Source organism: Electrona antarctica (genome assembly GCF_951216825.1).
Source record: "Electrona antarctica genome assembly, chromosome: 14".
Lineage (NCBI taxonomy): Eukaryota > Metazoa > Chordata > Actinopteri > Myctophiformes > Myctophidae > Electrona > Electrona antarctica.
Window position 1 is genome coordinate 440,236 of NC_136795.1, and position 24,329 is coordinate 464,564.

Below are 24,329 nucleotides of genomic sequence, written 5' to 3' on the forward strand. Positions count from 1 at the left end.
GCGGGATCAAGGCAGCACTGTGTATGCCTTGATCCCGCCTCTAGCTGCCGCTAGATGGGAGCAGGAGTGGGGAACCCAGTGTACTCTCTGCTGCCCCGTTTGGCGGAGTCAGGTTAAGGTTATACCACCTGTCCCTTCAAGTAATTAACTCACACTTTTTTTACGCATTTTAAGGTCGGGGAATACACGTGAATGACGGGGCAATTTATTTGAGACATTGTGGTAATTCTGCTGTTCTCCCTCTCTGCTCTGCTGCTGATGACAAACAATGCCACGACACAGTGGAGCGTCCACAGTGGAGCGTCCACAGTGGAGCCTCCACTGTGGAGCCTCCACAGTGGAGCCTCCACTGTGGGGACAAACTTCCCTGGGACCTTTTCCAGTGATCATGTCTGAAAGTGTCTGATTACCAAATCATCCTGGATGAGAGCGTCTGCTAAATGTCTACATTGTGACTTTGTGTCTTCACAGAGTGTTACAACATCCGAACATCCTGCAGTGTGTGGGACAGTGTGTGGAGGCCATCCCCTTCCTGTTGGTCTTTGAGTACTGTGAGATGGTGAGTAACCCGCTAAAACGTCCCCTTCCTGTTGGTCTTTGAGTACTGTGAGATGGTGAGTAACCCGCTAAAACGTCCCCTTCCTGTTGGTCTTTGAGTACTGTGAGATGGTGAGTAACCCGCTAAAACGTCCCCTTCCTGTTGGTCTTTGAGTACTGTGAGATGGTGAGCAACCCGCTAAAATGTCCCCTTCCTGTTGGTCTTTGAGTACTGTGAGATGGTGAGTAACCCTCTAAAACGTCCCCTTCCTGTTGGTCTTTGAGTACTGTGAGATGGTGAGTAACCCTCTAAAACGTCCCCTTCCTGTTGGTCTTTGAGTACTGTGAGATGGTGAGTAACCCTCTAAAACGTCCCCTTCCTGTTGGCCTGTTGGTATGCGCATGCATAAAGTTAGTGGCAAATCTAGTGGCAACGTGAGTTTAACTTTGTTTACCGTCATTTTAATGCAAAGTTTTCTGTTTGAATGTATGTGTTACTGTAATAGAGACATAGCCAGCACTCCATTGAAGGTACGTGTTACTGTAATTTACAATTTAGGCATTTAGCAGACGCTCTTAATCCAGAGCGATTTACATTAAGAGTAATAGAGGTAAACTCCATTGAAGGTACGTTTATTGCATTATGCAGCACAGACAGACAGAACACAGACAGACAGAACACGGAGGACAGACAGAACACAGACAGACAGAACACAGACAGACAGAACACGGAGGACAGACAGAACACAGACAGACAGAACACGGAGGACAGACAGAACACAGACAGACAGAACACGGAGGACAGACAGAACACAGACAGACAGAACACGGAGGACAGACAGAACACAGACAGACAGAACACGGAGGACAGACAGAACACAGACAGACAGAACACGGAGGACAGACAGAACACAGACAGACAGAACACAGACAGACAGAACACGGAGGACAGACAGAACACAGACAGACAGAACACGGAGGACAGACAGAACACGGACAGACAGAACACAGACAGACAGAACACAGACAGACAGAACACGGAGGACAGACAGAACACAGACAGACAGAACACGGAGGGCAGACAGAACACAGACAGACAGAACACGGAGGACAGACAGAACACAGACAGACAGAACACGGAGGACAGACAGAACACAGACAGACAGAACACGGAGGACAGACAGAACACAGACAGACAGAACATGGAGGACAGACAGAACACAGACAGACAGAACACGGAGGACAGACAGAACACAGACAGACAGAACACGGAGGACAGACAGAACACAGACAGACAGAACACGGAGGACAGACAGAACACAGACAGAACACGGAGGCGTTTGGGCGCCAAGCCTTCCTCAGCGGGTTTATGAAACAATGCAACAATCAGGGCACATTCATAGAGGGGAACTGGGTGCGACACTAAAAGCGGTCCGTCTAGAAAAGGGGCTTTGCTAGTATAGGCCTTTCTCTTCTTCTATGGAGCTACTGTATGGGTTGGCAAAAGGTCAGAAAGTAGTTTATTTTGCGACTCAGTAGGCGTTCTCGCATAACTTCCCGGTATGATGATGTCACGCGCATAGGGCTTTACTTCTAGTGATTTTACTAGTTGCTTAAAGACCTGGCATACCCAGTTCAGCTACAAGTTGGTACTAGTTGCCTAAAGACCTGGCATACCCAGTTCAGCTACAAGTTGGTAAAATAACGTAAATAGTATAAAACGGTAGTAGTGCAACACCGACAATAGCCGCTCTACAAGCCCACAAGCGAGCCGGTAGATCAGGCTATATTCCAGTGAAGTGTTAGATTAGAAGAGGAAAACTAAAAAAGGAGGTGGCCTGGTATTGACCCCTGGGGGACTCCCAACGGTCAACGACTTATAGGAGAGTTTTAAGTGGTCCACTAAGCTAACAGGTTCATAGGGCAGGACCCTGTTTAAACGGTGTCCCGCTCTCAGGGACAACACCACCAGCAGGGAGGGGGGGGGGGGGGGGTGTCCTGTCCTCCCACAGGACAGACAGAACACAGACAGACAGAACATGGAGGACAGACAGAACACAGACAGACAGAACACGGAGGACAGACAGAACACAGACAGACAGAACACGGAGGACAGACAGAACACAGACAGACAGAACACGGAGGACAGACAGAACACAGACAGAACACGGAGGCGTTTGGGCGCCAAGCCTTCCTCAGCGGGTTTATGAAACAATGCAACAATCAGGGCACATTCATAGAGGGGAACTGGGTGCGACACTAAAAGCGGTCCGTCTAGAAAAGGGGCTTTGCTAGTATAGGCCTTTCTCTTCTTCTATGGAGCTACTGTATGGGTTGGCAAAAGGTCAGAAAGTAGTTTATTTTGCGACTCAGTAGGCGTTCTCGCATAACTTCCCGGTATGATGATGTCACGCGCATAGGGCTTTACTTCTAGTGATTTTACTAGTTGCTTAAAGACCTGGCATACCCAGTTCAGCTACAAGTTGGTACTAGTTGCCTAAAGACCTGGCATACCCAGTTCAGCTACAAGTTGGTAAAATAACGTAAATAGTATAAAACGGTAGTAGTGCAACACCGACAATAGCCGCTCTACAAGCCCACAAGCGAGCCGGTAGATCAGGCTATATTCCAGTGAAGTGTTAGATTAGAAGAGGAAAACTAAAAAAGGAGGTGGCCTGGTATTGACCCCTGGGGGACTCCCAACGGTCAACGACTTATAGGAGAGTTTTAAGTGGTCCACTAAGCTAACAGGTTCATAGGGCAGGACCCTGTTTAAACGGTGTCCCGCTCTCAGGGACAACACCACCAGCAGGGAGGGGGGGGGGGGGGGGGTGTCCTGTCCTCCCACACCCCAAAATTAGCCCCGTGTGCGTACATACGTACGTCCGCCCGCCCCCTCTGTCCGTCCGCCCCTCGCCTCGCCCCCAACCAGCAGCAGCCAAAGATTTATTCACTGTTTTTTCTAGGTCTATTTCTGGGGAGGAGCACCTCCCCGCCCCCCCTCCCCCCATTCCTGACGGGGGAACGGGGGGAGCCCCCTTTCTCCTCTCTTCTCTCGCCTTGCCTCCTAAAAGTCTCACTCGGCGAAAACAGCGGATCTTCAAGCTCACACCGCGTCGTGGCCGTGACACGCTGTGAGCTTGTAGGTCGTCGTGCCACGCACCGTCCCACGACCCCAAGTATAAACCAGGCTTGAACTGCACAGACACACAGACACACGCGCGCACACACACACACACACACACACACACACACACACACACACACACACACACACACACACACACACACACACACACACACACACACACACACACACACACACACACTCACAAAGTAAGGTCTCATTCCGGGACTTGTCACATTCCCACCTCGCCCAGTAAAGCAACCGTCTCCGTTTACCCCCACCCACCCCCTCCCCCCACCCATCCCAAACCCACTCCCCCACCCTCCCCCTCCCCCCACCCATCCCAAACCCACTCCCCCTCCGGCCTCCGGTGTCATCTGCAACCAGTTGCTGTGTTTGTGCATTTCTATGGAGCCGCATGCCATGGAGGCCCATCGCCTCTTCTCTTTTTAAGATCCGTCAAACTCAACATCCTCCTCCTGTCGTTTGTTACAACGTCAAATAGACAACGGACGGACCTCAAGCGTCTCGTCCTAACCAAACCAAACCGAGCCAATACTATCGGCCCATTAAGAGAGACGTGGCCCTGGAGGGTTGTTCAGCGTCTATAAACAGCCTCGGGGTGCCAAGCCGGTTCTCTTTGCCTTCCTTAATCTTGTTGTCTCCTCTCTAGTTAGCTGCGAGCCGCCGCACGACAAGGATTCCTGACAAATGTGTTCCCTCGTCAGCTTCGACTGAACAAATGTGTTTAATACTAAACGATGTCTTTGAATGACCTAAAGATAGCTGTAAGAGTGTCGGCTAAGAGCAGCCAAAGTAAACCTCCATTGCTTGTTGGCATGTAAGAACACAATGTCATGTGAAAGCAGGGAATCATAGCTTCAAATTGACATTGGTTGGTTGTTCAGTTTGACCCACCAGTTTTGGAGATATGGTTTATAGAGTAATGTCTTGCAGAGAAACAGCGAGTTGAGAAAACAGGCTTGAAAGGTTCACTTCTGTGGTCTCTAACATTACACCTAGCTACATGTTTAAGCATTTATTTCATATTTGCATGTTGATTTCAGCTCTGACACTTATTTCAGACATGTGAAGTCTGCCTGTGCTATTAACTCATTTTGGATAAAAACAAAAAGCTGGAATTTGCGCGATGGCAGGCACTAGGTACCCTCACAAAAAACATGCAGTAATCCTGGTCTCTAAACTGCCTCCCAGCGGAGGAGGGGAAAGGAACTGGTTGGAATAACGTGTTCCTTCCACGCGCTACGTGCGGCCAGGGAAACTCTCCCCTGTCAGGTGAAAAGAAGCAGCTTGGACTCCTCATGCATATAGAAGGAAGCATGAGGTCAGTCCGCTGCTCTCCCCAGGTCGGCAGAGGTGTAGTGTAGCGCACTGGATTACATTAGACAATTGACACTGGGTGAAAAAATTGGGTTGCAAAATCGTGGAATAAAAAATAAAAAATAAAAATATGCCAAGTCAGAGTAAATTATCCTTCCAAACCTATCATATTTACCTATTCTGGGAGTGATCAGATTGTGTCAGAAAGAAGTAGATCTACAAGCTGATTGTGAGCTTGTACAGCTATTGTTTTATGCAAAGCAATGCGGTTTATACAGTAGGTGAAAAAGGAGAGGGGACTCCGTGAGAGACTCCAGCCAATGAAATATATAGGTTAACCCATTTAGACCTGAGATCAGATTCTAAAAATGTCTTCTACATCCTGACAGTTTTCTGAAAAAGCTATGTTTCTATGTCAGTCGTTCTTCGATTTTTCAAAAATAGCAGACCTACAAGCTCGTAGCGCGCCACTCGGTGGCGCGCTATGAGCTTGTAGATCTGCTATTTTTCAATAGCTAAAGCATAACATAATGCCAACACCAAAAGGGGTTCCCACCCAGAATGGGTTAAGAGTGGTTAAGTTCCCACGTGGACACTGCCCAACTCTCTGTGCTCACCAGTGTGTCGTTACTCTCTCGGCTATTACTGTACTGAGAACTATTCATTTCAACTATTAATGTCAAGTCCTAACTGGACTATCGGTTACGTTTAGAAGTGGTCCGAGTTGCCTCTGAACATATTCATGCTGTATTGTATTTTCGGCGGCACCGTATTTTAATGCCAGGGAAGGACCTTGCCAGGCCTGACTGAGCCACGGCCCAGGCAAGCATATCTTATTTTAACCCATTTAGGCCTGACGTTGAAATTATGTTTTTAAATGTATTTCTTTTCTGAAAAACCATGTTTCTATATCAGTGGTTCTCAATATTTCATGTCAAGAACCACAAAAATGATGTGTAATTGGCCGCCGACACCCATCTGAAGATATGTAATTCCAGGGACCCCCCCAGAAGCAAAGATTTGAGCTAAAAACGTTCGCTCTGAAAGAATATATTCAAACATTTGGGCCACATTTTCACGATTTAAAAAATATAGCAGACCTACAAGTTCATAGCGCGGCACTCGGTGCCACGCTATGAGCTTGTAGATCTGCTATTTTTCAATAGCTAAAGTATAACAATGCTTTAAAACACCAAAAGGGGTTCCCGCCCAAAATGGGTTAATGATACAATAAAAAAAAAGTTTTTAGATCATTTAGTTCATGACCAGAATTTGTCATGAAAATGTGGTCTCACTTCTTTCCTGGACTACAAGTCACACCTCCATGCAGCCCCTCCCCCCTCTCCATAAGGAGGGGCAGTGCACCAAAGCATTATGGGCATTGTAGGAATCCAGCAATCCAGTCAAACTACATTATTCTTCTGGCCACAGGGTGCACATTTTAAGTTGTACTACTGTTATCTACTACAAATACTATTAACATTGAGTGACTGCGGTCTCTTCTAGTGGTGAAATGTCCCTATAACTTCTTCTTCTAGTGGTGAAATGTCCCTATAACTTCTTCTTCTAGTGGTGAAATGTCCCTATAACTTCTTCTTCTAGTGGTGAAATGTCCCTATAACTTCTTCTTCTAGTGGTGAAATGTCCCTATAACTTCTTCTTCTAGTGGTGAAATGTCCCTATAACTTCTTCTTCTAGTGGTGAAATGTCCCTATAACTTCTTCTTCTAGTGGTGAAATGTCCCTATAACTTCTTCTTCTAGTGGTGAAATGTCCCTATAACTTCTTCTTCTAGTGGTGAAATGTCCCTATAACTTCAAGCATTGCCACGTTTTAAAAATAGGAGTGAGGGTGGTTTTTAATAGATAGATGAATGGAGATTAATTACTTTTGTGTCACTCCATGTTGAGCGGCTGTGAGGAACGGCAGGACATGCCAACACCTCGCCTTCTCACTTAGCCACCCCGATGGCATAGCATGGTCCCACTGGGGAGGGCACCGTGCCAACCCCCCCCCCCCCCCCCCCCCAACGGGCACAGCTTAGCACTGAGTGTGCCGTGCCACCCCCGAAGGAGGGCAGGTGATGGCTTAGCCACGGTCCCATTGAGGTGGGCATCGTGCCCATCTCAGGGTAACATAGTTCCACTGAGTGCCACCATGCCACCCTGATGGGCAGGGTGATAACATGGGAAGGACCATCATGCCATCTCACTCCTGACGGGCGGGATTAGCACAAGTCCCACTGAGCACGTCGTGCCATGATGCCGCCCTGATGGGAAGACTTGGCATCGTGCCATCCCGTCTTTATGGGCAGGGTTGGCACGGACTCACTACATCGTGTGGGTCATCGTGTGCCATCCGTGGCTTTTTATAGACACACTGATCGGTGATGGCATCGACACGGTCGTGGCTTTGCATGGACACACTGATTGGTGATGGCATCGACACGGTCGTGGCTTTGCATGGACACACTGATCGGTGATGGCATCGACACGGTCGTGGCTTTGCATGGACACACTGATCGGTGATGGCATCGACACGGTCGTGGCTTTGCATGGACACACTGATCGGTGATGGCATCGACACGGTCGTGGCTTTGCATGGACACACTGATCGGTGATGGCATCGACACGGTCGTGTCTTTGCATGGACACACTGATCGGTGATCGCATCGACACGGTCGTGGATGCAGATGGCCGTCCACCCTAGAGTCTGGTTCTGCTTGACGTTTCTTCCTAAGGGGGAGTTTTGTTTTGTTTCGTTACCACTGTCGCAAAATGTCTTGCTCTCCGTAGGTTCTCTTCTCTATATGTAAAGGGTTTTGAGACAAATTGTTGTGATTTGACACTTTAATAACATTGAATTGAATCGCATCGTACCAGGCATGGTGTAAAACCCAATCTTCGTGGACTATTGTCGGGTTGAAATGGGTTGATTACATCTCCACACTGGCCTGGGAACACCTCGGGATCCCCCAGGAATGAAGTTGCTAATGTTGCTCTGACTGGAGAAGGAAGACTGGGACTCTAGGCTGGAGCCGTTGCCCCCGCGACCCGGCTCCGCATAAGCGGTTGAAGATAGATAGATAGATAGATAGATAGATAGATAGATAGATGGGTGGTGGTGGTGAGTCATCATCATCATGACTGTGTAGGACGACAGGCTATAGGCGAGGGAGAAAGAGGCTAGTAGAGAGTACTGGTGGCGGACGGCGGTACTGCGGCTACATACATCCACATGGCATTTAAATGCTAAAAGGCAGCGTCAATCATCCTATGGCTGTCCCCGACACCTCGGTACACGGAAACGTGACACCCTCGGGGGCCCTCCTCTTTGATTGGCTATCTCCTTCCTCAGGGGTCTTCGTGATTGGCTGCTTCTTATCTGTCTGTTCGACATATAGGCCACCTCAGCTCAACACTCCGAGACAGGGTGATTGATGGTGGTTTCTCTGTCCCATATCACACACGGACACGCACGCACGCACGCACACACACACACACACACACACACACACACACACACACACACACACACACACACACACACACACACACCGTGTCCAGGAACCCTGACTCGTCGCATTTTTCTAAGACACCAAAATACAGCCAGCAACAACTGGAGCATTCATTCTCCTTGTAGAATGCCAGGCCCCCCCCCCCCCCCCCCCCCCCGGCGGGGGTGTGAGTGACAACAGGCTCCTTCAGATTGGTCACGGTGATGGCTGCGCCTTGGCCTGTCGCAATTATTACATAATCCTCGCCTATTGTCGCAATTGTTTGAGACGATCGCAGTTGTTCTTTGCGTGATCGTTCATAGTCGTCCGTTTCCATGTTGAAAAATGTCTTTCTACATTTTCAAACATTTTGGTAAATGTCAGCGGAAATGGCAGATGTACGAGCTTGTAGATCAGCTTTTACCACTATTTCTTGGGGGGGGGTGTATAGTGTGCAGGGATGGGTTCTGTAAGGGAGTGAAGACCATTCTACTGAGGTGTATAGTGTACAGGGGTGGGTTCTGTAACTGAGGTGTATAGTGTGCAGAGGTGGGTTCTGTAACTGAGGTGTATAGTGTGCAGAGGTGGGTTCTGTACCTACTGAGGTGTATAGTGTGCAGGGGTGGGTTCTGTAACTGAGGTGTATAGTGTGCAGGGGTGGGTTCTGTAACTGAGGTGTATAGTGTGCAGGGGTGGGTTCTGTACCTACTGAGGTGTATAGTGTGCAGGGGTGGGTTCTGTACCTACTGAGGTGTATAGTGTGCCGGGGTGGGTTCTGTAACTGAGGTGTATAGTGTGCAGGGGTGGGTTCTGTACCTACTGAGGTGTATAGTGTGCAGGGGTGGGTTCTGTAACTGAGGTGTATAGTGTGCAGGGGTGGGTTCTGTAACTGAGGTGTATAGTGTGCAGGGGTGGGTTCTGTCACTACTGAGGTGTATAGTGTGCAGGGGTGGGTTCTGTACCTACTGAGGTGTATAGTGTGCAGGGGTGGGTTCTGTACCTACTGAGGTGTATAGTGTGCAGGGGTGGGTTCTGTAACTGAGGTGTATAGTGTGCAGGGGTGGGTTCTGTAACTGAGGTGTATAGTGTGCAGGGGTGGGTTCTGTAACTGAGGTGTATAGTGTGCAGGGGTGGGTTCTGTAACTGAGGTGTATAGTGTACAGGGGTGGGTTCTGTAACTGAGGTGTATAGTGTGCAGGGGTGGGTTCTGTAACTACTGAGGTGTATAGTGTACAGGGGTGGGTTCTGTCACTACTGAGGTGTATAGTGTGCAGGGGTGGGTTCTGTAACTGAGGTGTATAGTGTGCAGGGGTGGGTTCTGTCACTACTGAGGTGTATAGTGTGCAGGGGTGGGTTCTGTACCTACTGAGGTGTATAGTGTGCAGGGGTGGGTTCTGTACCTACTGAGGTGTATAGTGTGCAGGGGTGGGTTCTGTACCTACTGAGGTGTATAGTGTGCAGGGGTGGGTTCTGTACCTACTGAGGTGTATAGTGTGCAGGGGTGGGTTCTGTACCTACTGAGGTGTATAGTGTGCAGGGGTGGGTTCTGTACCTACTGAGGTGTATAGTGTGCCGGGGTGGGTTCTGTAACTGAGGTGTATAGTGTGCAGGGGTGGGTTCTGTACCTACTGAGGTGTATAGTGTGCAGGGGTGGGTTCTGTAACTGAGGTGTATAGTGTGCAGGGGTGGGTTCTGTAACTGAGGTGTATAGTGTGCAGGGGTGGGTTCTGTACCTACTGAGGTGTATAGTGTGCAGGGGTGGGTTCTGTAACTGAGGTGTATAGTGTGCAGGGGTGGGTTCTGTCACTGAGGTGTATAGTGTGCAGGGGTGGGTTCTGTAACTGAGGTGTATAGTGTGCAGGGGTGGGTTCTGTAACTGAGGTGTATAGTGTGCAGAGGTGGGTTCTGTAACTGAGGTGTATAGTGTACAGGGGTGGGTTCTGTAACTGAGGTGTATAGTGTGCAGGGGTGGGTTCTGTAACTGAGGTGTATAGTGTGCAGGGGTGGGTTCTGTAACTGAGGTGTATAGTGTGCAGGGGTGGGTTCTGTCACTACTGAGGTGTATAGTGTGCAGGGGTGGGTTCTGTAACTGAGGTGTATAGTGTGCAGGGGTGGGTTCTGTAACTGAGGTGTATAGTGTGCAGGGGTGGGTTCTGTAACTGAGGTGTATAGTGTGCAGGGGTGGGTTCTGTAACTGAGGTGTATAGTGTGCAGGGGTGGGTTCTGTAACTGAGGTGTATAGTGTGCAGGGATGGGTTCTGTAACTGAGGTGTATAGTGTGCAGGGGTGGGTTCTGTAACTGAGGTGTATAGTGTGCAGGGGTGGGTTCTGTAACTGAGGTGTATAGTGTGCAGGGGTGGGTTCTGTCACTACTGAGGTGTATAGTGTGCAGGGGTGGGTTCTGTAACTGAGGTGTATAGTGTGCAGGGGCGGGTTCTGTCACTACTGAGGTGTATAGTGTACAGGGGTGGGTTCTGTCACTACTGAGGTGTATAGTGTGCAGGGGTGGGTTCTGTCACTACTGAGGTGTATAGTGTGCAGGGGTGGGTTCTGTAACTGAGGTGTATAGTGTGCAGGGGTGGGTTCTGTCACTACTGAGGTGTATAGTGTGCAGGGGTGGGTTCTGTCACTACTGAGGTGTATAGTGTGCAGGGGTGGGTTCTGTACCTACTGAGGTGTATAGTGTGCAGGGGTGGGTTCTGTCACTACTGAGGTGTATAGTGTGCAGGGGTGGGTTCTGTACCTACTGAGGTGTATAGTGTGCAGGGGTGGGTTCTGTACCTACTGAGGTGTATAGTGTGCAGGGGTGGGTTCTGTCACTACTGAGGTGTATAGTGTGCAGGGGTGGGTTCTGTCACTACTGAGGTGTATAGTGTGCAGGGGTGGGTTCTGTAACTGAGGTGTATAGTGTGCAGGGGTGGGTTCTGTACCTACTGAGGTGTATAGTGTGCAGGGGTGGGTTCTGTCACTGAGGTGTATAGTGTGCAGGGGTGGGTTCTGTACCTACTGAGGTGTATAGTGTGCAGGGGTGGGTTCTGTCACTACTGAGGTGTATAGTGTGCAGGGGTGGGTTCTGTCACTACTGAGGTGTATAGTGTGCAGGGGTGGGTTCTGTCACTACTGAGGTGTATAGTGTGCAGGGGTGGGTTCTGTAACTGAGGTGTATAGTGTGCAGGGGTGGGTTCTGTAACTGAGGTGTATAGTGTGCAGGGGTGGGTTCTGTCACTGAGGTGTATAGTGTACAGGGGTGGGTTCTGTAACTGAGGTGTATAGTGTGCAGGGGTGGGTTCTGTACCTACTGAGGTGTATAGTGTGCAGGGGTGGGTTCTGTCACTACTGAGGTGTATAGTGTGCAGGGGTGGGTTCTGTAACTGAGGTGTATAGTGTGCAGGGGTGGGTTCTGTACCTACTGAGGTGTATAGTGTGCAGGGGTGGGTTCTGTCACTACTGAGGTGTATAGTGTGCAGGGGTGGGTTCTGTCACTACTGAGGTGTATAGTGTGCAGGGGTGGGTTCTGTCACTGAGGTGTATAGTGTGCAGGGGTGGGTTCTGTAACTGAGGTGTATAGTGTGCAGGGGTGGGTTCTGTAACTGAGGTGTATAGTGTGCAGAGGTGGGTTCTGTAACTGAGGTGTATAGTGTGCAGGGGTGGGTTCTGTAACTGAGGTGTATAGTGTGCAGGGGTGGGTTCTGTCACTACTGAGGTGTATAGTGTGCAGGGGTGGGTTCTGTCACTACTGAGGTGTATAGTGTGCAGGGGTGGGTTCTGTCACTGAGGTGTATAGTGTGCAGAGGTGGGTTCTGTAACTGAGGTGTATAGTGGGTTCTGTAACTGAGGTGTATAGTGTGCAGAGGTGGGTTCTGTAACTGAGGTGTATAGTGTGCAGGGATGGGTTCTGTAACTGAGGTGTATAGTGTGCAGAGGTGGGTTCTGTAACTGAGGTGTATAGTGTACAGGGGTGGGTTCTGTAACTGAGGTGTATAGTGTGCAGGGGTGGGTTCTGTACCTACTGAGGTGTATAGTGTACAGGGGTGGGTTCTGTAACTACTGAGGTGTATAGTGTGCAGGGGTGGGTTCTGTCACTGAGGTGTATAGTGTGCAGGGGTGGGTTCTGTAACTGAGGTGTATAGTGTGCAGGGGTGGGTTCTGTAACTGAGGTGTATAGTGTACAGGGATGGGTTCTGTAACTGAGGTGTATAGTGTGCAGGGGTGGGTTCTGTAACTGAGGTGTATAGTGTGCAGGGGTGGGTTCTGTAACTGAGGTGTATAGTGTGCAGAGGTGGGTTCTGTAACTGAGGTGTATAGTGTGCAGGGGTGGGTTCTGTAACTGAGGTGTATAGTGTGCAGGGGTGGGTTCTGTAACTGAGGTGTATAGTGTGCAGAGGTGGGTTCTGTAACTGAGGTGTATAGTGTGCAGAGGTGGGTTCTGTAACTGAGGTGTATAGTGTGCAGGGGTGGGTTCTGTAACTGAGGTGTATAGTGTGCAGGGGTGGGTTCTGTAACTACTGAGGTGTATAGTGTGCAGGGGTGGGTTCTGTAACTGAGGTGTATAGTGTGCAGAGGTGGGTTCTGTACCTACTGAGGTGTATAGTGTGCAGAGGTGGGTTCTGTACCTACTGAGGTGTATAGTGGGTTCTGTAACTGAGGTGTATAGTGTACAGGGGTGGGTTCTGTAACTGAGGTGTATAGTGTGCAGGGGTGGGTTCTGTAACTACTGAGGTGTATAGTGTGCAGGGGTGGGTTCTGTAACTACTGAGGTGTATAGTGTGCAGGGGTGGGTTCTGTAACTGAGGTGTATAGTGTGCAGGGGTGGGTTCTGTAACTGAGGTGTATAGTGTGCAGAGGTGGGTTCTGTAACTGAGGTGTATAGTGTGCAGAGGTGGGTTCTGTAACTGAGGTGTATAGTGTGCAGGGGTGGGTTCTGTAACTGAGGTGTATAGTGTGCAGGGGTGGGTTCTGTAACTGAGGTGTATAGTGTACAGGGGTGGGTTCTGTAACTGAGGTGTATAGTGTGCAGGGGTGGGTTCTGTAACTGAGGTGTATAGTGTGCAGGGGTGGGTTCTGTACCTACTGAGGTGTATAGTGTACAGGGGTGGGTTCTGTAACTGAGGTGTATAGTGTGCAGGGGTGGGTTCTGTAACTGAGGTGTATAGTGTGCAGGGGTGGGTTCTGTACCTACTGAGGTGTATAGTGTACAGGGGTGGGTTCTGTACCTACTGAGGTGTATAGTGTGCAGGGGTGGGTTCTGTACCTACTGAGGTGTATAGTGTACAGGGGTGGGTTCTGTACCTACTGAGGTGTATAGTGTACAGGGGTGGGTTCTGTACCTACTGAGGTGTATAGTGTGCAGGGGTGGGTTCTGTAACTGAGGTGTATAGTGTGCAGGGGTGGGTTCTGTAACTGAGGTGTATAGTGTACAGGGGTGGGTTCTGTAACTGAGGTGTATAGTGTGCAGGGGTGGGTTCTGTAACTGAGGTGTATAGTGTGCAGGGGTGGGTTCTGTCACTGAGGTGTATAGTGTGCAGGGGTGGGTTCTGTAACTGAGGTGTATAGTGTGCAGGGGTGGGTTCTGTAACTGAGGTGTATAGTGTGCAGAGGTGGGTTCTGTAACTGAGGTGTATAGTGTACAGGGGTGGGTTCTGTAACTGAGGTGTATAGTGTGCAGGGGTGGGTTCTGTAACTGAGGTGTATAGTGTACAGGGGTGGGTTCTGTAACTGAGGTGTATAGTGTACAGGGGTGGGTTCTGTAACTGAGGTGTATAGTGTGCCGGGGTGGGTTCTGTACCTACTGAGGTGTATAGTGTGCAGAGGTGGGTTCTGTAACTGAGGTGTATAGTGTGCAGAGGTGGGTTCTGTAACTGAGGTGTATAGTGTGCAGGGGTGGGTTCTGTAACTGAGGTGTATAGTGTGCCGGGGTGGGTTCTGTACCTACTGAGGTGTATAGTGTGCAGAGGTGGGTTCTGTAACTGAGGTGTATAGTGTGCAGAGGTGGGTTCTGTAACTGAGGTGTATAGTGTGCAGGGGTGGGTTCTGTAACTGAGGTGTATAGTGTGCAGGGGTGGGTTCTGTCACTACTGAGGTGTATAGTGGGTTCTGTAACTGAGGTGTATAGTGTGCAGGGGTGGGTTCTGTCACTGCTGAGGTGTATAGTGGGTTCTGTAACTTGCTGCTGTACTAAAGCAAAGTGCACCGTCTGTGATAGATTGCATATTACATGATGTCTTAGTGACCACGCTCCTGTAGCCTGTGGCTAACATTGTTCTTTCCTGATATACCAGCGGACAGTGCGATACGCTATGTACTGTGTGCGTGTGCGTGCGTGCGTGCGTGCGTGCGTGCGTGCGTGCGTGCGTGCGTGCGTGCGTGCACGCGCGATGATGGCTCCAACATGACATTAAATATGACAGGGACATTACCATGAGGTACATCAATCATTCTAAAACTTTATTTAGTTCCAAAGACCTCCAGTTTGATTTTGGACTGAGGTCGATTAAAAAAAAAGGCTTCTAAATCCTAAAAAAATTCTGAAAAACCTATGATTCTATGTCAGTGGTGCTCAAACATTTTCATGTCAAGGACCCCCAAAATTATTTGTAATTGGCCGCCGACCCCCATCTGAAAATAGGTTGTTCCAGGGACCCTCCCAGAAGCATAGATATGAGTTAAAAACGTTCACTTTTAAAGAATATATAAAGATTTGCGCCAAAATAGCAGACCATAGCAAAATAGCAGACCTATAAGCTCGTAGCGTGGCACTCGGTGCCGCGCTATGAGCTTGTAGATCTGCTTTTTTCAATAGCTAAAGTATAACATAATGCTTGAAACACCAAAAGGTGTTCCTGCCCAAAATGGGTTAATCCAGTCAATTTTATTTATACAGCACATTTAAAACGACAGAGTTGAACCAAAGTTCTGTACACTCTGTAAACAAATGTAAAATACTAAACGATAAAACAATAAACAGGGAAAAATCACATAGAGGGTGGCAACACATGGACACATTGCCTAAATCTCAGTCTGGATCATGGAAAGACAAACGAGTATAAAGTGGGTTTTCAAACGTGATTTAAACACAGCTGTCGTGTTCCGCTGACCTCATGAACAACGTGTTCCGCTGACCTCATGAACAACAAGCTTTCTACGTTTTCTGTTTACACCCGTGAGTGACTGAGTGACTGACTGAGTGACTGACTGACTAAATGTAGAGTCCGGTCTTCAGCCGTATATAATATGACTTAGATCTAAATGTAGTGTCCGGTCTTCAGCCGTAGACAATTTGATCTAAATGTAGTGTCCGGTCTTCAGCCGTATACAATTTGATCTAAATGTAGTGTCCGGTCTTCAGCCGTATACAATATGACTTTGATCTAAATGTAGTGTCCGGTCTTCAGCCGTATACAACATGACTTTGATCTAAATGTAGGGTCCGGTCTTCAGCCGTATACAATATGACTTTGATCTAAATGTAGGGTCCGGTCTTCAGCCGTAACAATATGACTTAGATGATCTAAATGTAGTGTCCGGTCTTCAGCCGTTTACAATATGATGATCTAAATGTAGTGTCCGGTCTTCAGCCGTATACAATATGACTTAGATGATCTAAATGTAGTGTCCGGTCTTCAGCCGTATACAATATAACTTAGATGATCTAAATGTAGTGTCCGGTCTTCAGCCGTATACAATATGACTTAGATGATCTAAATGTAGTGTCCGGTCTTCAGCCGTTTACAATATGACTTAGATGATCTAAATGTAGTGTCCGGTCTTCAGCCGTATACAATATGACTTAGATGATCTAAATGTAGTGTCCGGTCTTCAGCCGTTTACAATATGACTTAGATGATCTAAATGTAGTGTCCGGTCTTCAGCCGTTTACAATATGACTTAGATGATCTAAATGTAGTGTCCGGTCTTCAGCCGTATACAATATGACTTAGATGATCTAAATGTAGTGTCCGGTCTTCAGCCGTATACAATATGACTTAGATGATCTAAATGTAGTGTCCGGTCTTCAGCCGTATACAATATGACTTAGATGATCTAAATGTAGTGTCCGGTCTTCAGCCGTATACAATATGACTTAGATGATCTAAATGTAGTGTCCGGTCTTCAGCCGTATACAATATGACTTAGATGATCTAAATGTAGTGTCCGGTCTTCAGCCGTTTACAATATGACTTAGATGATCTAAATGTAGTGTCCGGTCTTCAGCCGTATACAATATGACTTAGATGATCTAAATGTAGTGTCCGGTCTTCAGCCGTATACAATATGACTTAGATGATCTAAATGTAGTGTCCGGTCTTCAGCCGTATACAATATTACTTAGATGATCTAAATGTAGTGTCCGGTCTTCAGCCGTATACAATATGACTTAGATGATCTAAATGTAGTGTCCGGTCTTCAGCCGTATACAATATGACTTAGATAATCTAAATGTAGTGTCCGGTCTTCAGCCGATTACAATATGACTTAGATCTAAATGTAGTGTCCGGTCTTCAGCCGTATACAATATGATTTAGATGATCTAAATGTAGTGTCCGGTCTTCAGCCGTTTACAATATGACTTAGATGATCTAAATGTAGTGTCCGGTCTTCAGCCGTATACAATATGACTTAGATGATCTAAATGTAGTGTCCGGTCTTCAGCCGTATACAATATGACTTAGATGATCTAAATGTAGTGTCCGGTCTTCAGCCGTATACAATATGACTTAGATGATCTAAATGTAGTGTCCGGTCTTCAGCCGTATACAATATGACTTAGATGATCTAAATGTAGTGTCCGGTCTTCAGCCGTATACAATATGACTTAGATGATCTAAATGTAGTGTCCGGTCTTCAGCCGTTTACAATATGACTTAGATGATCTAAATGTAGTGTCCGGTCTTCAGCCGTATACAATATGACTTAGATGATCTAAATGTAGTGTCCGGTCTTCAGCCGTAAACAATATGACTTAGATGATCCAAATGTAGTGTCCGGTCTTCAGCCGTATACAATATGACTTAGATGATCTAAATGTAGTGTCCGGTCTTCAGCCGTAAACAATATGACTTAGATGATCTAAATGTAGTGTCCGGTCTTCAGCCGTATACAATATGATCTAAATGTAGTGTCCGGTCTTCAGCCGTATACAATATGATCTAAATGTAGTGTCCGGTCTTCAGCCGTAAACAAAATGACTTAGATGATCTAAATGTAGTGTCCGGTCTTCAGCCGTATACAATATGATCTAAATGTAGTGTCCGGTCTTCAGCCGTATACAATATGATCTAAATGTAGTGTCCGGTCTTCAGCCGTATACAATATGATCTAAATGTAGTGTCCGGTCTTTAGCCGTATACAATATGATCTAAATGTAGTGTCCGGTCTTCAGCCGTATACAATATGATCTAAATGTAGTGTCCGGTCTTCAGCCGTATACAATATGATCTAAATGTAGTGTCCGGTCTTCAGCCGTTTACAATATGATCTAAATGTAGTGTCCGGTCTTCAGCCGTATACAATATGATCTAAATGTAGTGTCCGGTCTTCAGCCGTATACAATATGATCTAAATGTAGTGTCCGGTCTTCAGCCGTATACAATATGATTTAAATGTAGTGTCCGGTCTTCAGCCGTATACAATATGACTTAGATGATCTAAATGTAGTGTCCGGTCTTCAGCCGTATACAATATGATCTAAATGTAGTGTCCGGTCTTCAGCCGTATACAATATGATCTAAATGTAGTGTCCGGTCTTCAGCCGTCTACAATATGATCTAAATGTAGTGTCCGGTCTTCAGCCGTCTACAATATGATCTAAATGTAGTGTCCGGTCTTCAGCCGTATACAATATGATCTAAATGTAGTGTCCGGTCTTCAGCCGTATACAATATGATCTAAATGTAGTGTCCGGTCTTCAGCCGTCTACAATATGATCTAAATGTAGTGTCCGGTCTTCAGCCGTCTACAATATGATCTAAATGTAGTGTCCGGTCTTCAGCCGTATACAATATGATCTAAATGTAGTGTCCGGTCTTCAGCCGTATACAATATGATTTAAATGTAGTGTCCGGTCTTCAGCCGTATACAATATGACTTAGATGATCTAAATGTAGTGTCCGGTCTTCAGCCGTATACAATATGATCTAAATGTAGTGTCCGGTCTTCAGCCGTATACAATATGATCTAAATGTAGTGTCCGGTCTTCAGCCGTCTACAATATGATCTAAATGTAGTGTCCGGTCTTCAGCCGTCTACAATATGATCTAAATGTAGTGTCCGGTCTTCAGCCGTATACAATATGATCTAAATGTAGTGTCCGGTCTTCAGCCGTATACAATATGATCTAAATGTAGTGTCCGGTCTTCAGCCGTCTACAATATGATCTAAATGTAGTGTCCGGTCTTCAGCCGTCTACAATATGATCTAAATGTAGTGTCCGGTCTTCAGCCGTATACAATATGATCTAAATGTAGTGTCCGGTCTTCAGCCGTATACAATATGATCTAAATGTAGTGTCCGGTCTTCAGCCGTATACAATATGATCTAAATGTAGTGTCCGGTCTTCAGCCGTATACAATATGATCTAAATGTAGTGTCCGGTCTTCAGCCGTTTACAATATGATCTAAATGTAGTGTCCGGTCTTCAGCCGTATACAATATGATCTAAATGTAGTGTCCGGTCTTCAGCCGTATACAATATGATCTAAATGTAGTGTCCGGTCTTCAGCCGTATACAATATGATTTAAATGTAGTGTCCGGTCTTCAGCCGTATACAATATGACTTAGATGATCTAAATGTAGTGTCCGGTCTTCAGCCGTATACAATATGATCTAAATTTAGTGTCCGGTCTTCAGCCGTATACAATATGATCTAAATGTAGTGTCCGGTCTTCAGCCGTCTACAATATGATCTAAATGTAGTGTCCGGTCTTCAGCCGTCTACAATATGATCTAAATGTAGTGTCCGGTCTTCAGCCGTATACAATATGATCTAAATGTAGTGTCCGGTCTTCAGCCGTATACAATATGATCTAAATGTAGTGTCCGGTCTTCAGCCGTCTACAATATGATCTAAATGTAGTGTCCGGTCTTCAGCCGTATACAATATGATCTAAATGTAGTGTCCGGTCTTCAGCCGTATACAATATGACTTAGATGATCTAAATGTAGTGTCCGGTCTTCAGCCGTATACAATATGACTTAGATGATCTAAATGTAGTGTCCGGTCTTCAGCCGTATACAATATGATCTAAATGTAGTGTCCGGTCTTCAGCCGTATACAATATGATCTAAATGTAGTGTCCGGTCTTCAGCCGTCTACAATATGATCTAAATGTAGTGTCCGGTCTTCAGCCGTCTACAATATGATCTAAATGTAGTGTCCGGTCTTCAGCCGTATACAATATGATCTAAATGTAGTGTCCGGTCTTCAGCCGTCTACAATATGATCTAAATGTAGTGTCCGGTCTTCAGCCGTATACAATATGATCTAAATGTAGTGTCCGGTCTTCAGCCGTATACAATATGATCTAAATGTAGTGTCCGGTCTTCAGCCGTATACAATATGATCTAAATGTAGTGTCCGGTCTTCAGCCGTATACAATATGATCTAAATGTAGTGTCCGGTCTTCAGCCGTATACAATATGATCTAAATGTAGTGTCCGGTCTTCAGCCGTATACAATATGACTTAGATGATCTAAATGTAGTGTCCGGTCTTCAGCCGTATACAATATGACTTAGATGATCTAAATGTAGTGTCCGGTCTTCAGCCGTATACAATATGATCTAAATGTAGTGTCCGGTCTTCAGCCGTATACAATATGATCTAAATGTAGTGTCCGGTCTTCAGCCGTCTACAATATGATCTAAATGTAGTGTCCGGTCTTCAGCCGTCTACAATATGATCTAAATGTAGTGTCCGGTCTTCAGACGTATACAATATGATCTAAATGTAGTGTCCGGTCTTCAGCCGTCTACAATATGATCTAAATGTAGTGTCCGGTCTTCAGCCGTCTACAATATGATCTAAATGTAGTGTCCGGTCTTCAGCCGTATACAATATGATCTAAATGTAGTGTCCGGTCTTCAGCCGTATACAATATGATTTAAATGTAGTGTCCGGTCTTCAGCCGTATACAATATGACTTAGATGATCTAAATGTAGTGTCCGGTCTTCAGCCGTATACAATATGATCTAAATGTAGTGTCCGGTCTTCAGCCGTATACAATATGATCTAAATGTAGTGTCCGGTCTTCAGCCGTCTACAATATGATCTAAATGTAGTGTCCGGTCTTCAGCCGTCTACAATATGATCTAAATGTAGTGTCCGGTCTTCAGCCGTATACAATATGATCTAAATGTAGTGTCCGGTCTTCAGCCGTATACAATATGATCTAAATGTAGTGTCCGGTCTTCAGCCGTCTACAATATGATCTAAATGTAGTGTCCGGTCTTCAGCCGTATACAATATGATCTAAATGTAGTGTCCGGTCTTCAGCCGTATACAATATGATCTAAATGTAGTGTCCGGTCTTCAGCCGTATACAATATGATCTAAATGTAGTGTCCGGTCTTCAGCCGTATACAATATGATCTAAATGTAGTGTCCGGTCTTCAGCCGTATACAATATGATCTAAATGTAGTGTCCGGTCTTCAGCCGTATACAATATGATCTAAATGTAGTGTCCGGTCTTCAGCCGTATACAATATGATCTAAATGTAGTGTCCGGTCTTCAGCCGTATACAATATGATCTAAATGTAGTGTCCGGTCTTCAGCCGTATACAATATGATCTAAATGTAGTGTCCGGTCTTCAGCCGTATACAATATGACTTAGATGATCTAAATGTAGTGTCCGGTCTTCAGCCGTATACAATATGATCTAAATGTAGTGTCCGGTCTTCAGCCGTATACAATATGATCTAAATGTAGTGTCCGGTCTTCAGCCGTCTACAATATGATCTAAATGTAGTGTCCGGTCTTCAGCCGTCTACAATATGATCTAAATGTAGTGTCCGGTCTTCAGCCGTATACAATATGATCTAAATGTAGTGTCCGGTCTTCAGCCGTATACAATATGATCTAAATGTAGTGTCCGGTCTTCAGCCGTCTACAATATGATCTAAATGTAGTGTCCGGTCTTCAGCCGTATACAATATGATCTAAATGTAGTGTCCGGTCTTCAGCCGTATACAATATGATCTAAATGTAGTGTCCGGTCTTCAGCCGTATACAATATGATCTAAATGTAGTGTCCGGTCTTCAGCCGTATACAATATGATCTAAATGTAGTGTCCGGTCTTCAGCCGTATACAATATGATCTAAATGTAGTGTCCGGTCTTCAGCCGTATACAATATGATCTAAATGTAGTGTCCGGTCTTCAGCCGTATACAATATGATCTAAATGTAGTGTCCGGTCTTCAGCCGTATACAATATGATCTAAATGTAGTGTCCGGTCTTCAGCCGTATACAATATGATCTAAATGTAGTGTCCGGTCTTCAGCCGTATACAATATGATCTAAATGTAGTGTCCGGTCTTCAGCCGTATACAATATGATCTAAATGTAGTGTCCGGTCTTCAGCCGTATACAATATGATCTAAATGTAGTGTCCGGTCTTCAGCCGTCTACAATATGATCTAAATGTAGTGTCCGGTCTTCAGCCGTATACAATATGATCTAAATGTAGTGTCCGGTCTTCAGCCGTATACAATATGATCTAAATGTAGTGTCCGGTCTTCAGCCGTCTACAATATGATCTAAATGTAGTGTCCGGTCTTCAGCCGTATACAATATGATCTAAATGTAGTGTCCGGTCTTCAGCCGTATACAATATGATCTAAATGTAGTGTCCGGTCTTCAGCCGTATACAATATGATCTAAATGTAGTGTCCGGTCTTCAGCCGTATACAATATGATCTAAATGTAGTGTCCGGTCTTCAGCCGTATACAATATGATCTAAATGTAGTGTCCGGTCTTCAGCCGTATACAATATGATCTAAATGTAGTGTCCGGTCTTCAGCCGTATACAATATGATCTAAATGTAGTGTCCGGTCTTCAGCCGTATACAATATGATCTAAATGTAGTGTCCGGTCTTCAGCCGTATACAATATGATCTAAATGTAGTGTCCGGTCTTCAGCCGTATACAATATGATCTAAATGTAGTGTCCGGTCTTCAGCCGTATACAATATGATCTAAATGTAGTGTCCGGTCTTCAGCCGTATACAATATGATCTAAATGTAGTGTCCGGTCTTCAGCCGTATACAATATGATCTAAATGTAGTGTCCGGTCTTCAGCCGTATACAATATGATCTAAATGTAGTGTCCGGTCTTCAGCCGTATACAATATGATCTAAATGTAGTGTCCGGTCTTCAGCCGTATACAATATGATCTAAATGTAGTGTCCGGTCTTCAGCCGTATACAATATGATCTAAATGTAGTGTCCGGTCTTCAGCCGTATACAATATGATCTAAATGTAGTGTCCGGTCTTCAGCCGTATCTTCCGGTCTTCAGCCGTCTACAATATGACTTTGTGTGAGATTTCTTACTTGGCTGCCTGGTTGATTACGGAATCACAGCGGATTGACGGATCAATTAATTAGATTCAGGTGTGTTGTCACCGCTGGCGGCCGGCCGTAACCGTCGTCATCGGAACAATAACGGTCCGCTCAATTCAGTGATTGACCAATCAGAATTAAACCATTTAGACCTGAGGACGATTCTACAAATGTCAGTTTTCTGAAAAACCCTGTGTTTCTATGTCAGTCGTTCTCAAACATTTTCATGTCAAGGACCCCAAAATTATATCTAATTGGCCCACCGACCCCCATCTGGAAATCTGTGGTTCCAGGGACCTCCCCACCAGAAGCAAAGACTTGAGTTAAAAACGTTCGCTCTGAAAGTATATTAAAAGATTTGCGCCACATTTTCAAGATTTTTCAAAAATAGCAGATCTACAAGCTCGTAGCGCGGCACTTGGTGCCGCGCTACGAGCTTGTAGATCTGCTACTTTTCAATAGCTAAAGTTTCAAATAAAACACCAAAAGGGGTTCCCGCCCAGAATGGATTAAGCATTCAACCAAAGCCGTGTGAATAAATAATAATGTCAAAATAAAGGTCTCTAATTTGGCGGCGGGACGGCGGGTCAAGAAGGTGAATTATTGATCGACACATTGTCGTCCGTAAGTCGTGAAGTGTTGGCGGCAGACGGAACGAGACGGACGGCGTCTGGGAAAGGTCGTCTGGAAGCACTTCACTTCATTTCCCTGCGTTGGGTCTTCCTAGAACAGATAAATGATACAGATTGATGTTGAAGTTTGACATTTTGTCGCTCAATTATGCAACACCCACCGAGCTACCCTCGTTCCTTTGATACAGTATACGGCTCTTTAACCTATTCTGGGCGGGAACCCCTTTGGGTGTTTTAAAGCATTATGTTATGCTTTAGCTATTGAAAAAATAGCAGACCTACAAGCTCATAGCGCGCCACCGAGTGCCGCGCTATGAACTTGTAGGTCTGCTATTTTTGAAAAATAGTGAAAATGTGGCGCAAATCTTTGAATATATATATTCTTTCAGAGCGAACGTTTTTAACTCAAATCTTTGCTTCTGGGGGGTTCCTGGAATAACATATTTTCAGATGGGGGTCGGTGGCCAATTACATATAATTTTTGGGGGTCCTTGACATGAAATATTGAGCACCACTGATATAGAAATATGAGGTATTTCAGAAAACTGTCAGGATTTAGAAGTTTTTGTTTTTATTTTGACGTCAGGCCTAAATGGGTTAATGTGGATCTAGTGTTATTGATACCAACTCCCT

At 46.0% G+C, this 24,329-nt stretch overlaps 1 protein-coding gene across 2 annotated transcripts in view; it reads left to right on the top strand.

The window, feature by feature from the left end:
- lmtk2 (lemur tyrosine kinase 2) overlaps nucleotides 1–24,329 on the top strand; it is a 131,173-nt gene that overhangs the window by 50,869 nt on the left and 55,975 nt on the right. Inside the window, exon 6 of one of the 2 annotated variants that reach the window (XM_079519956.1) lies at nucleotides 472–559. In XM_079519956.1, coding sequence (XP_079376082.1) covers nucleotides 472–559 — 88 coding nt within the window. Of the gene's footprint in view, nucleotides 1–471; nucleotides 560–864; nucleotides 890–24,329 lie in introns of those variants that run through there. The other variant, XM_079519957.1, reaches the window with a different exon arrangement.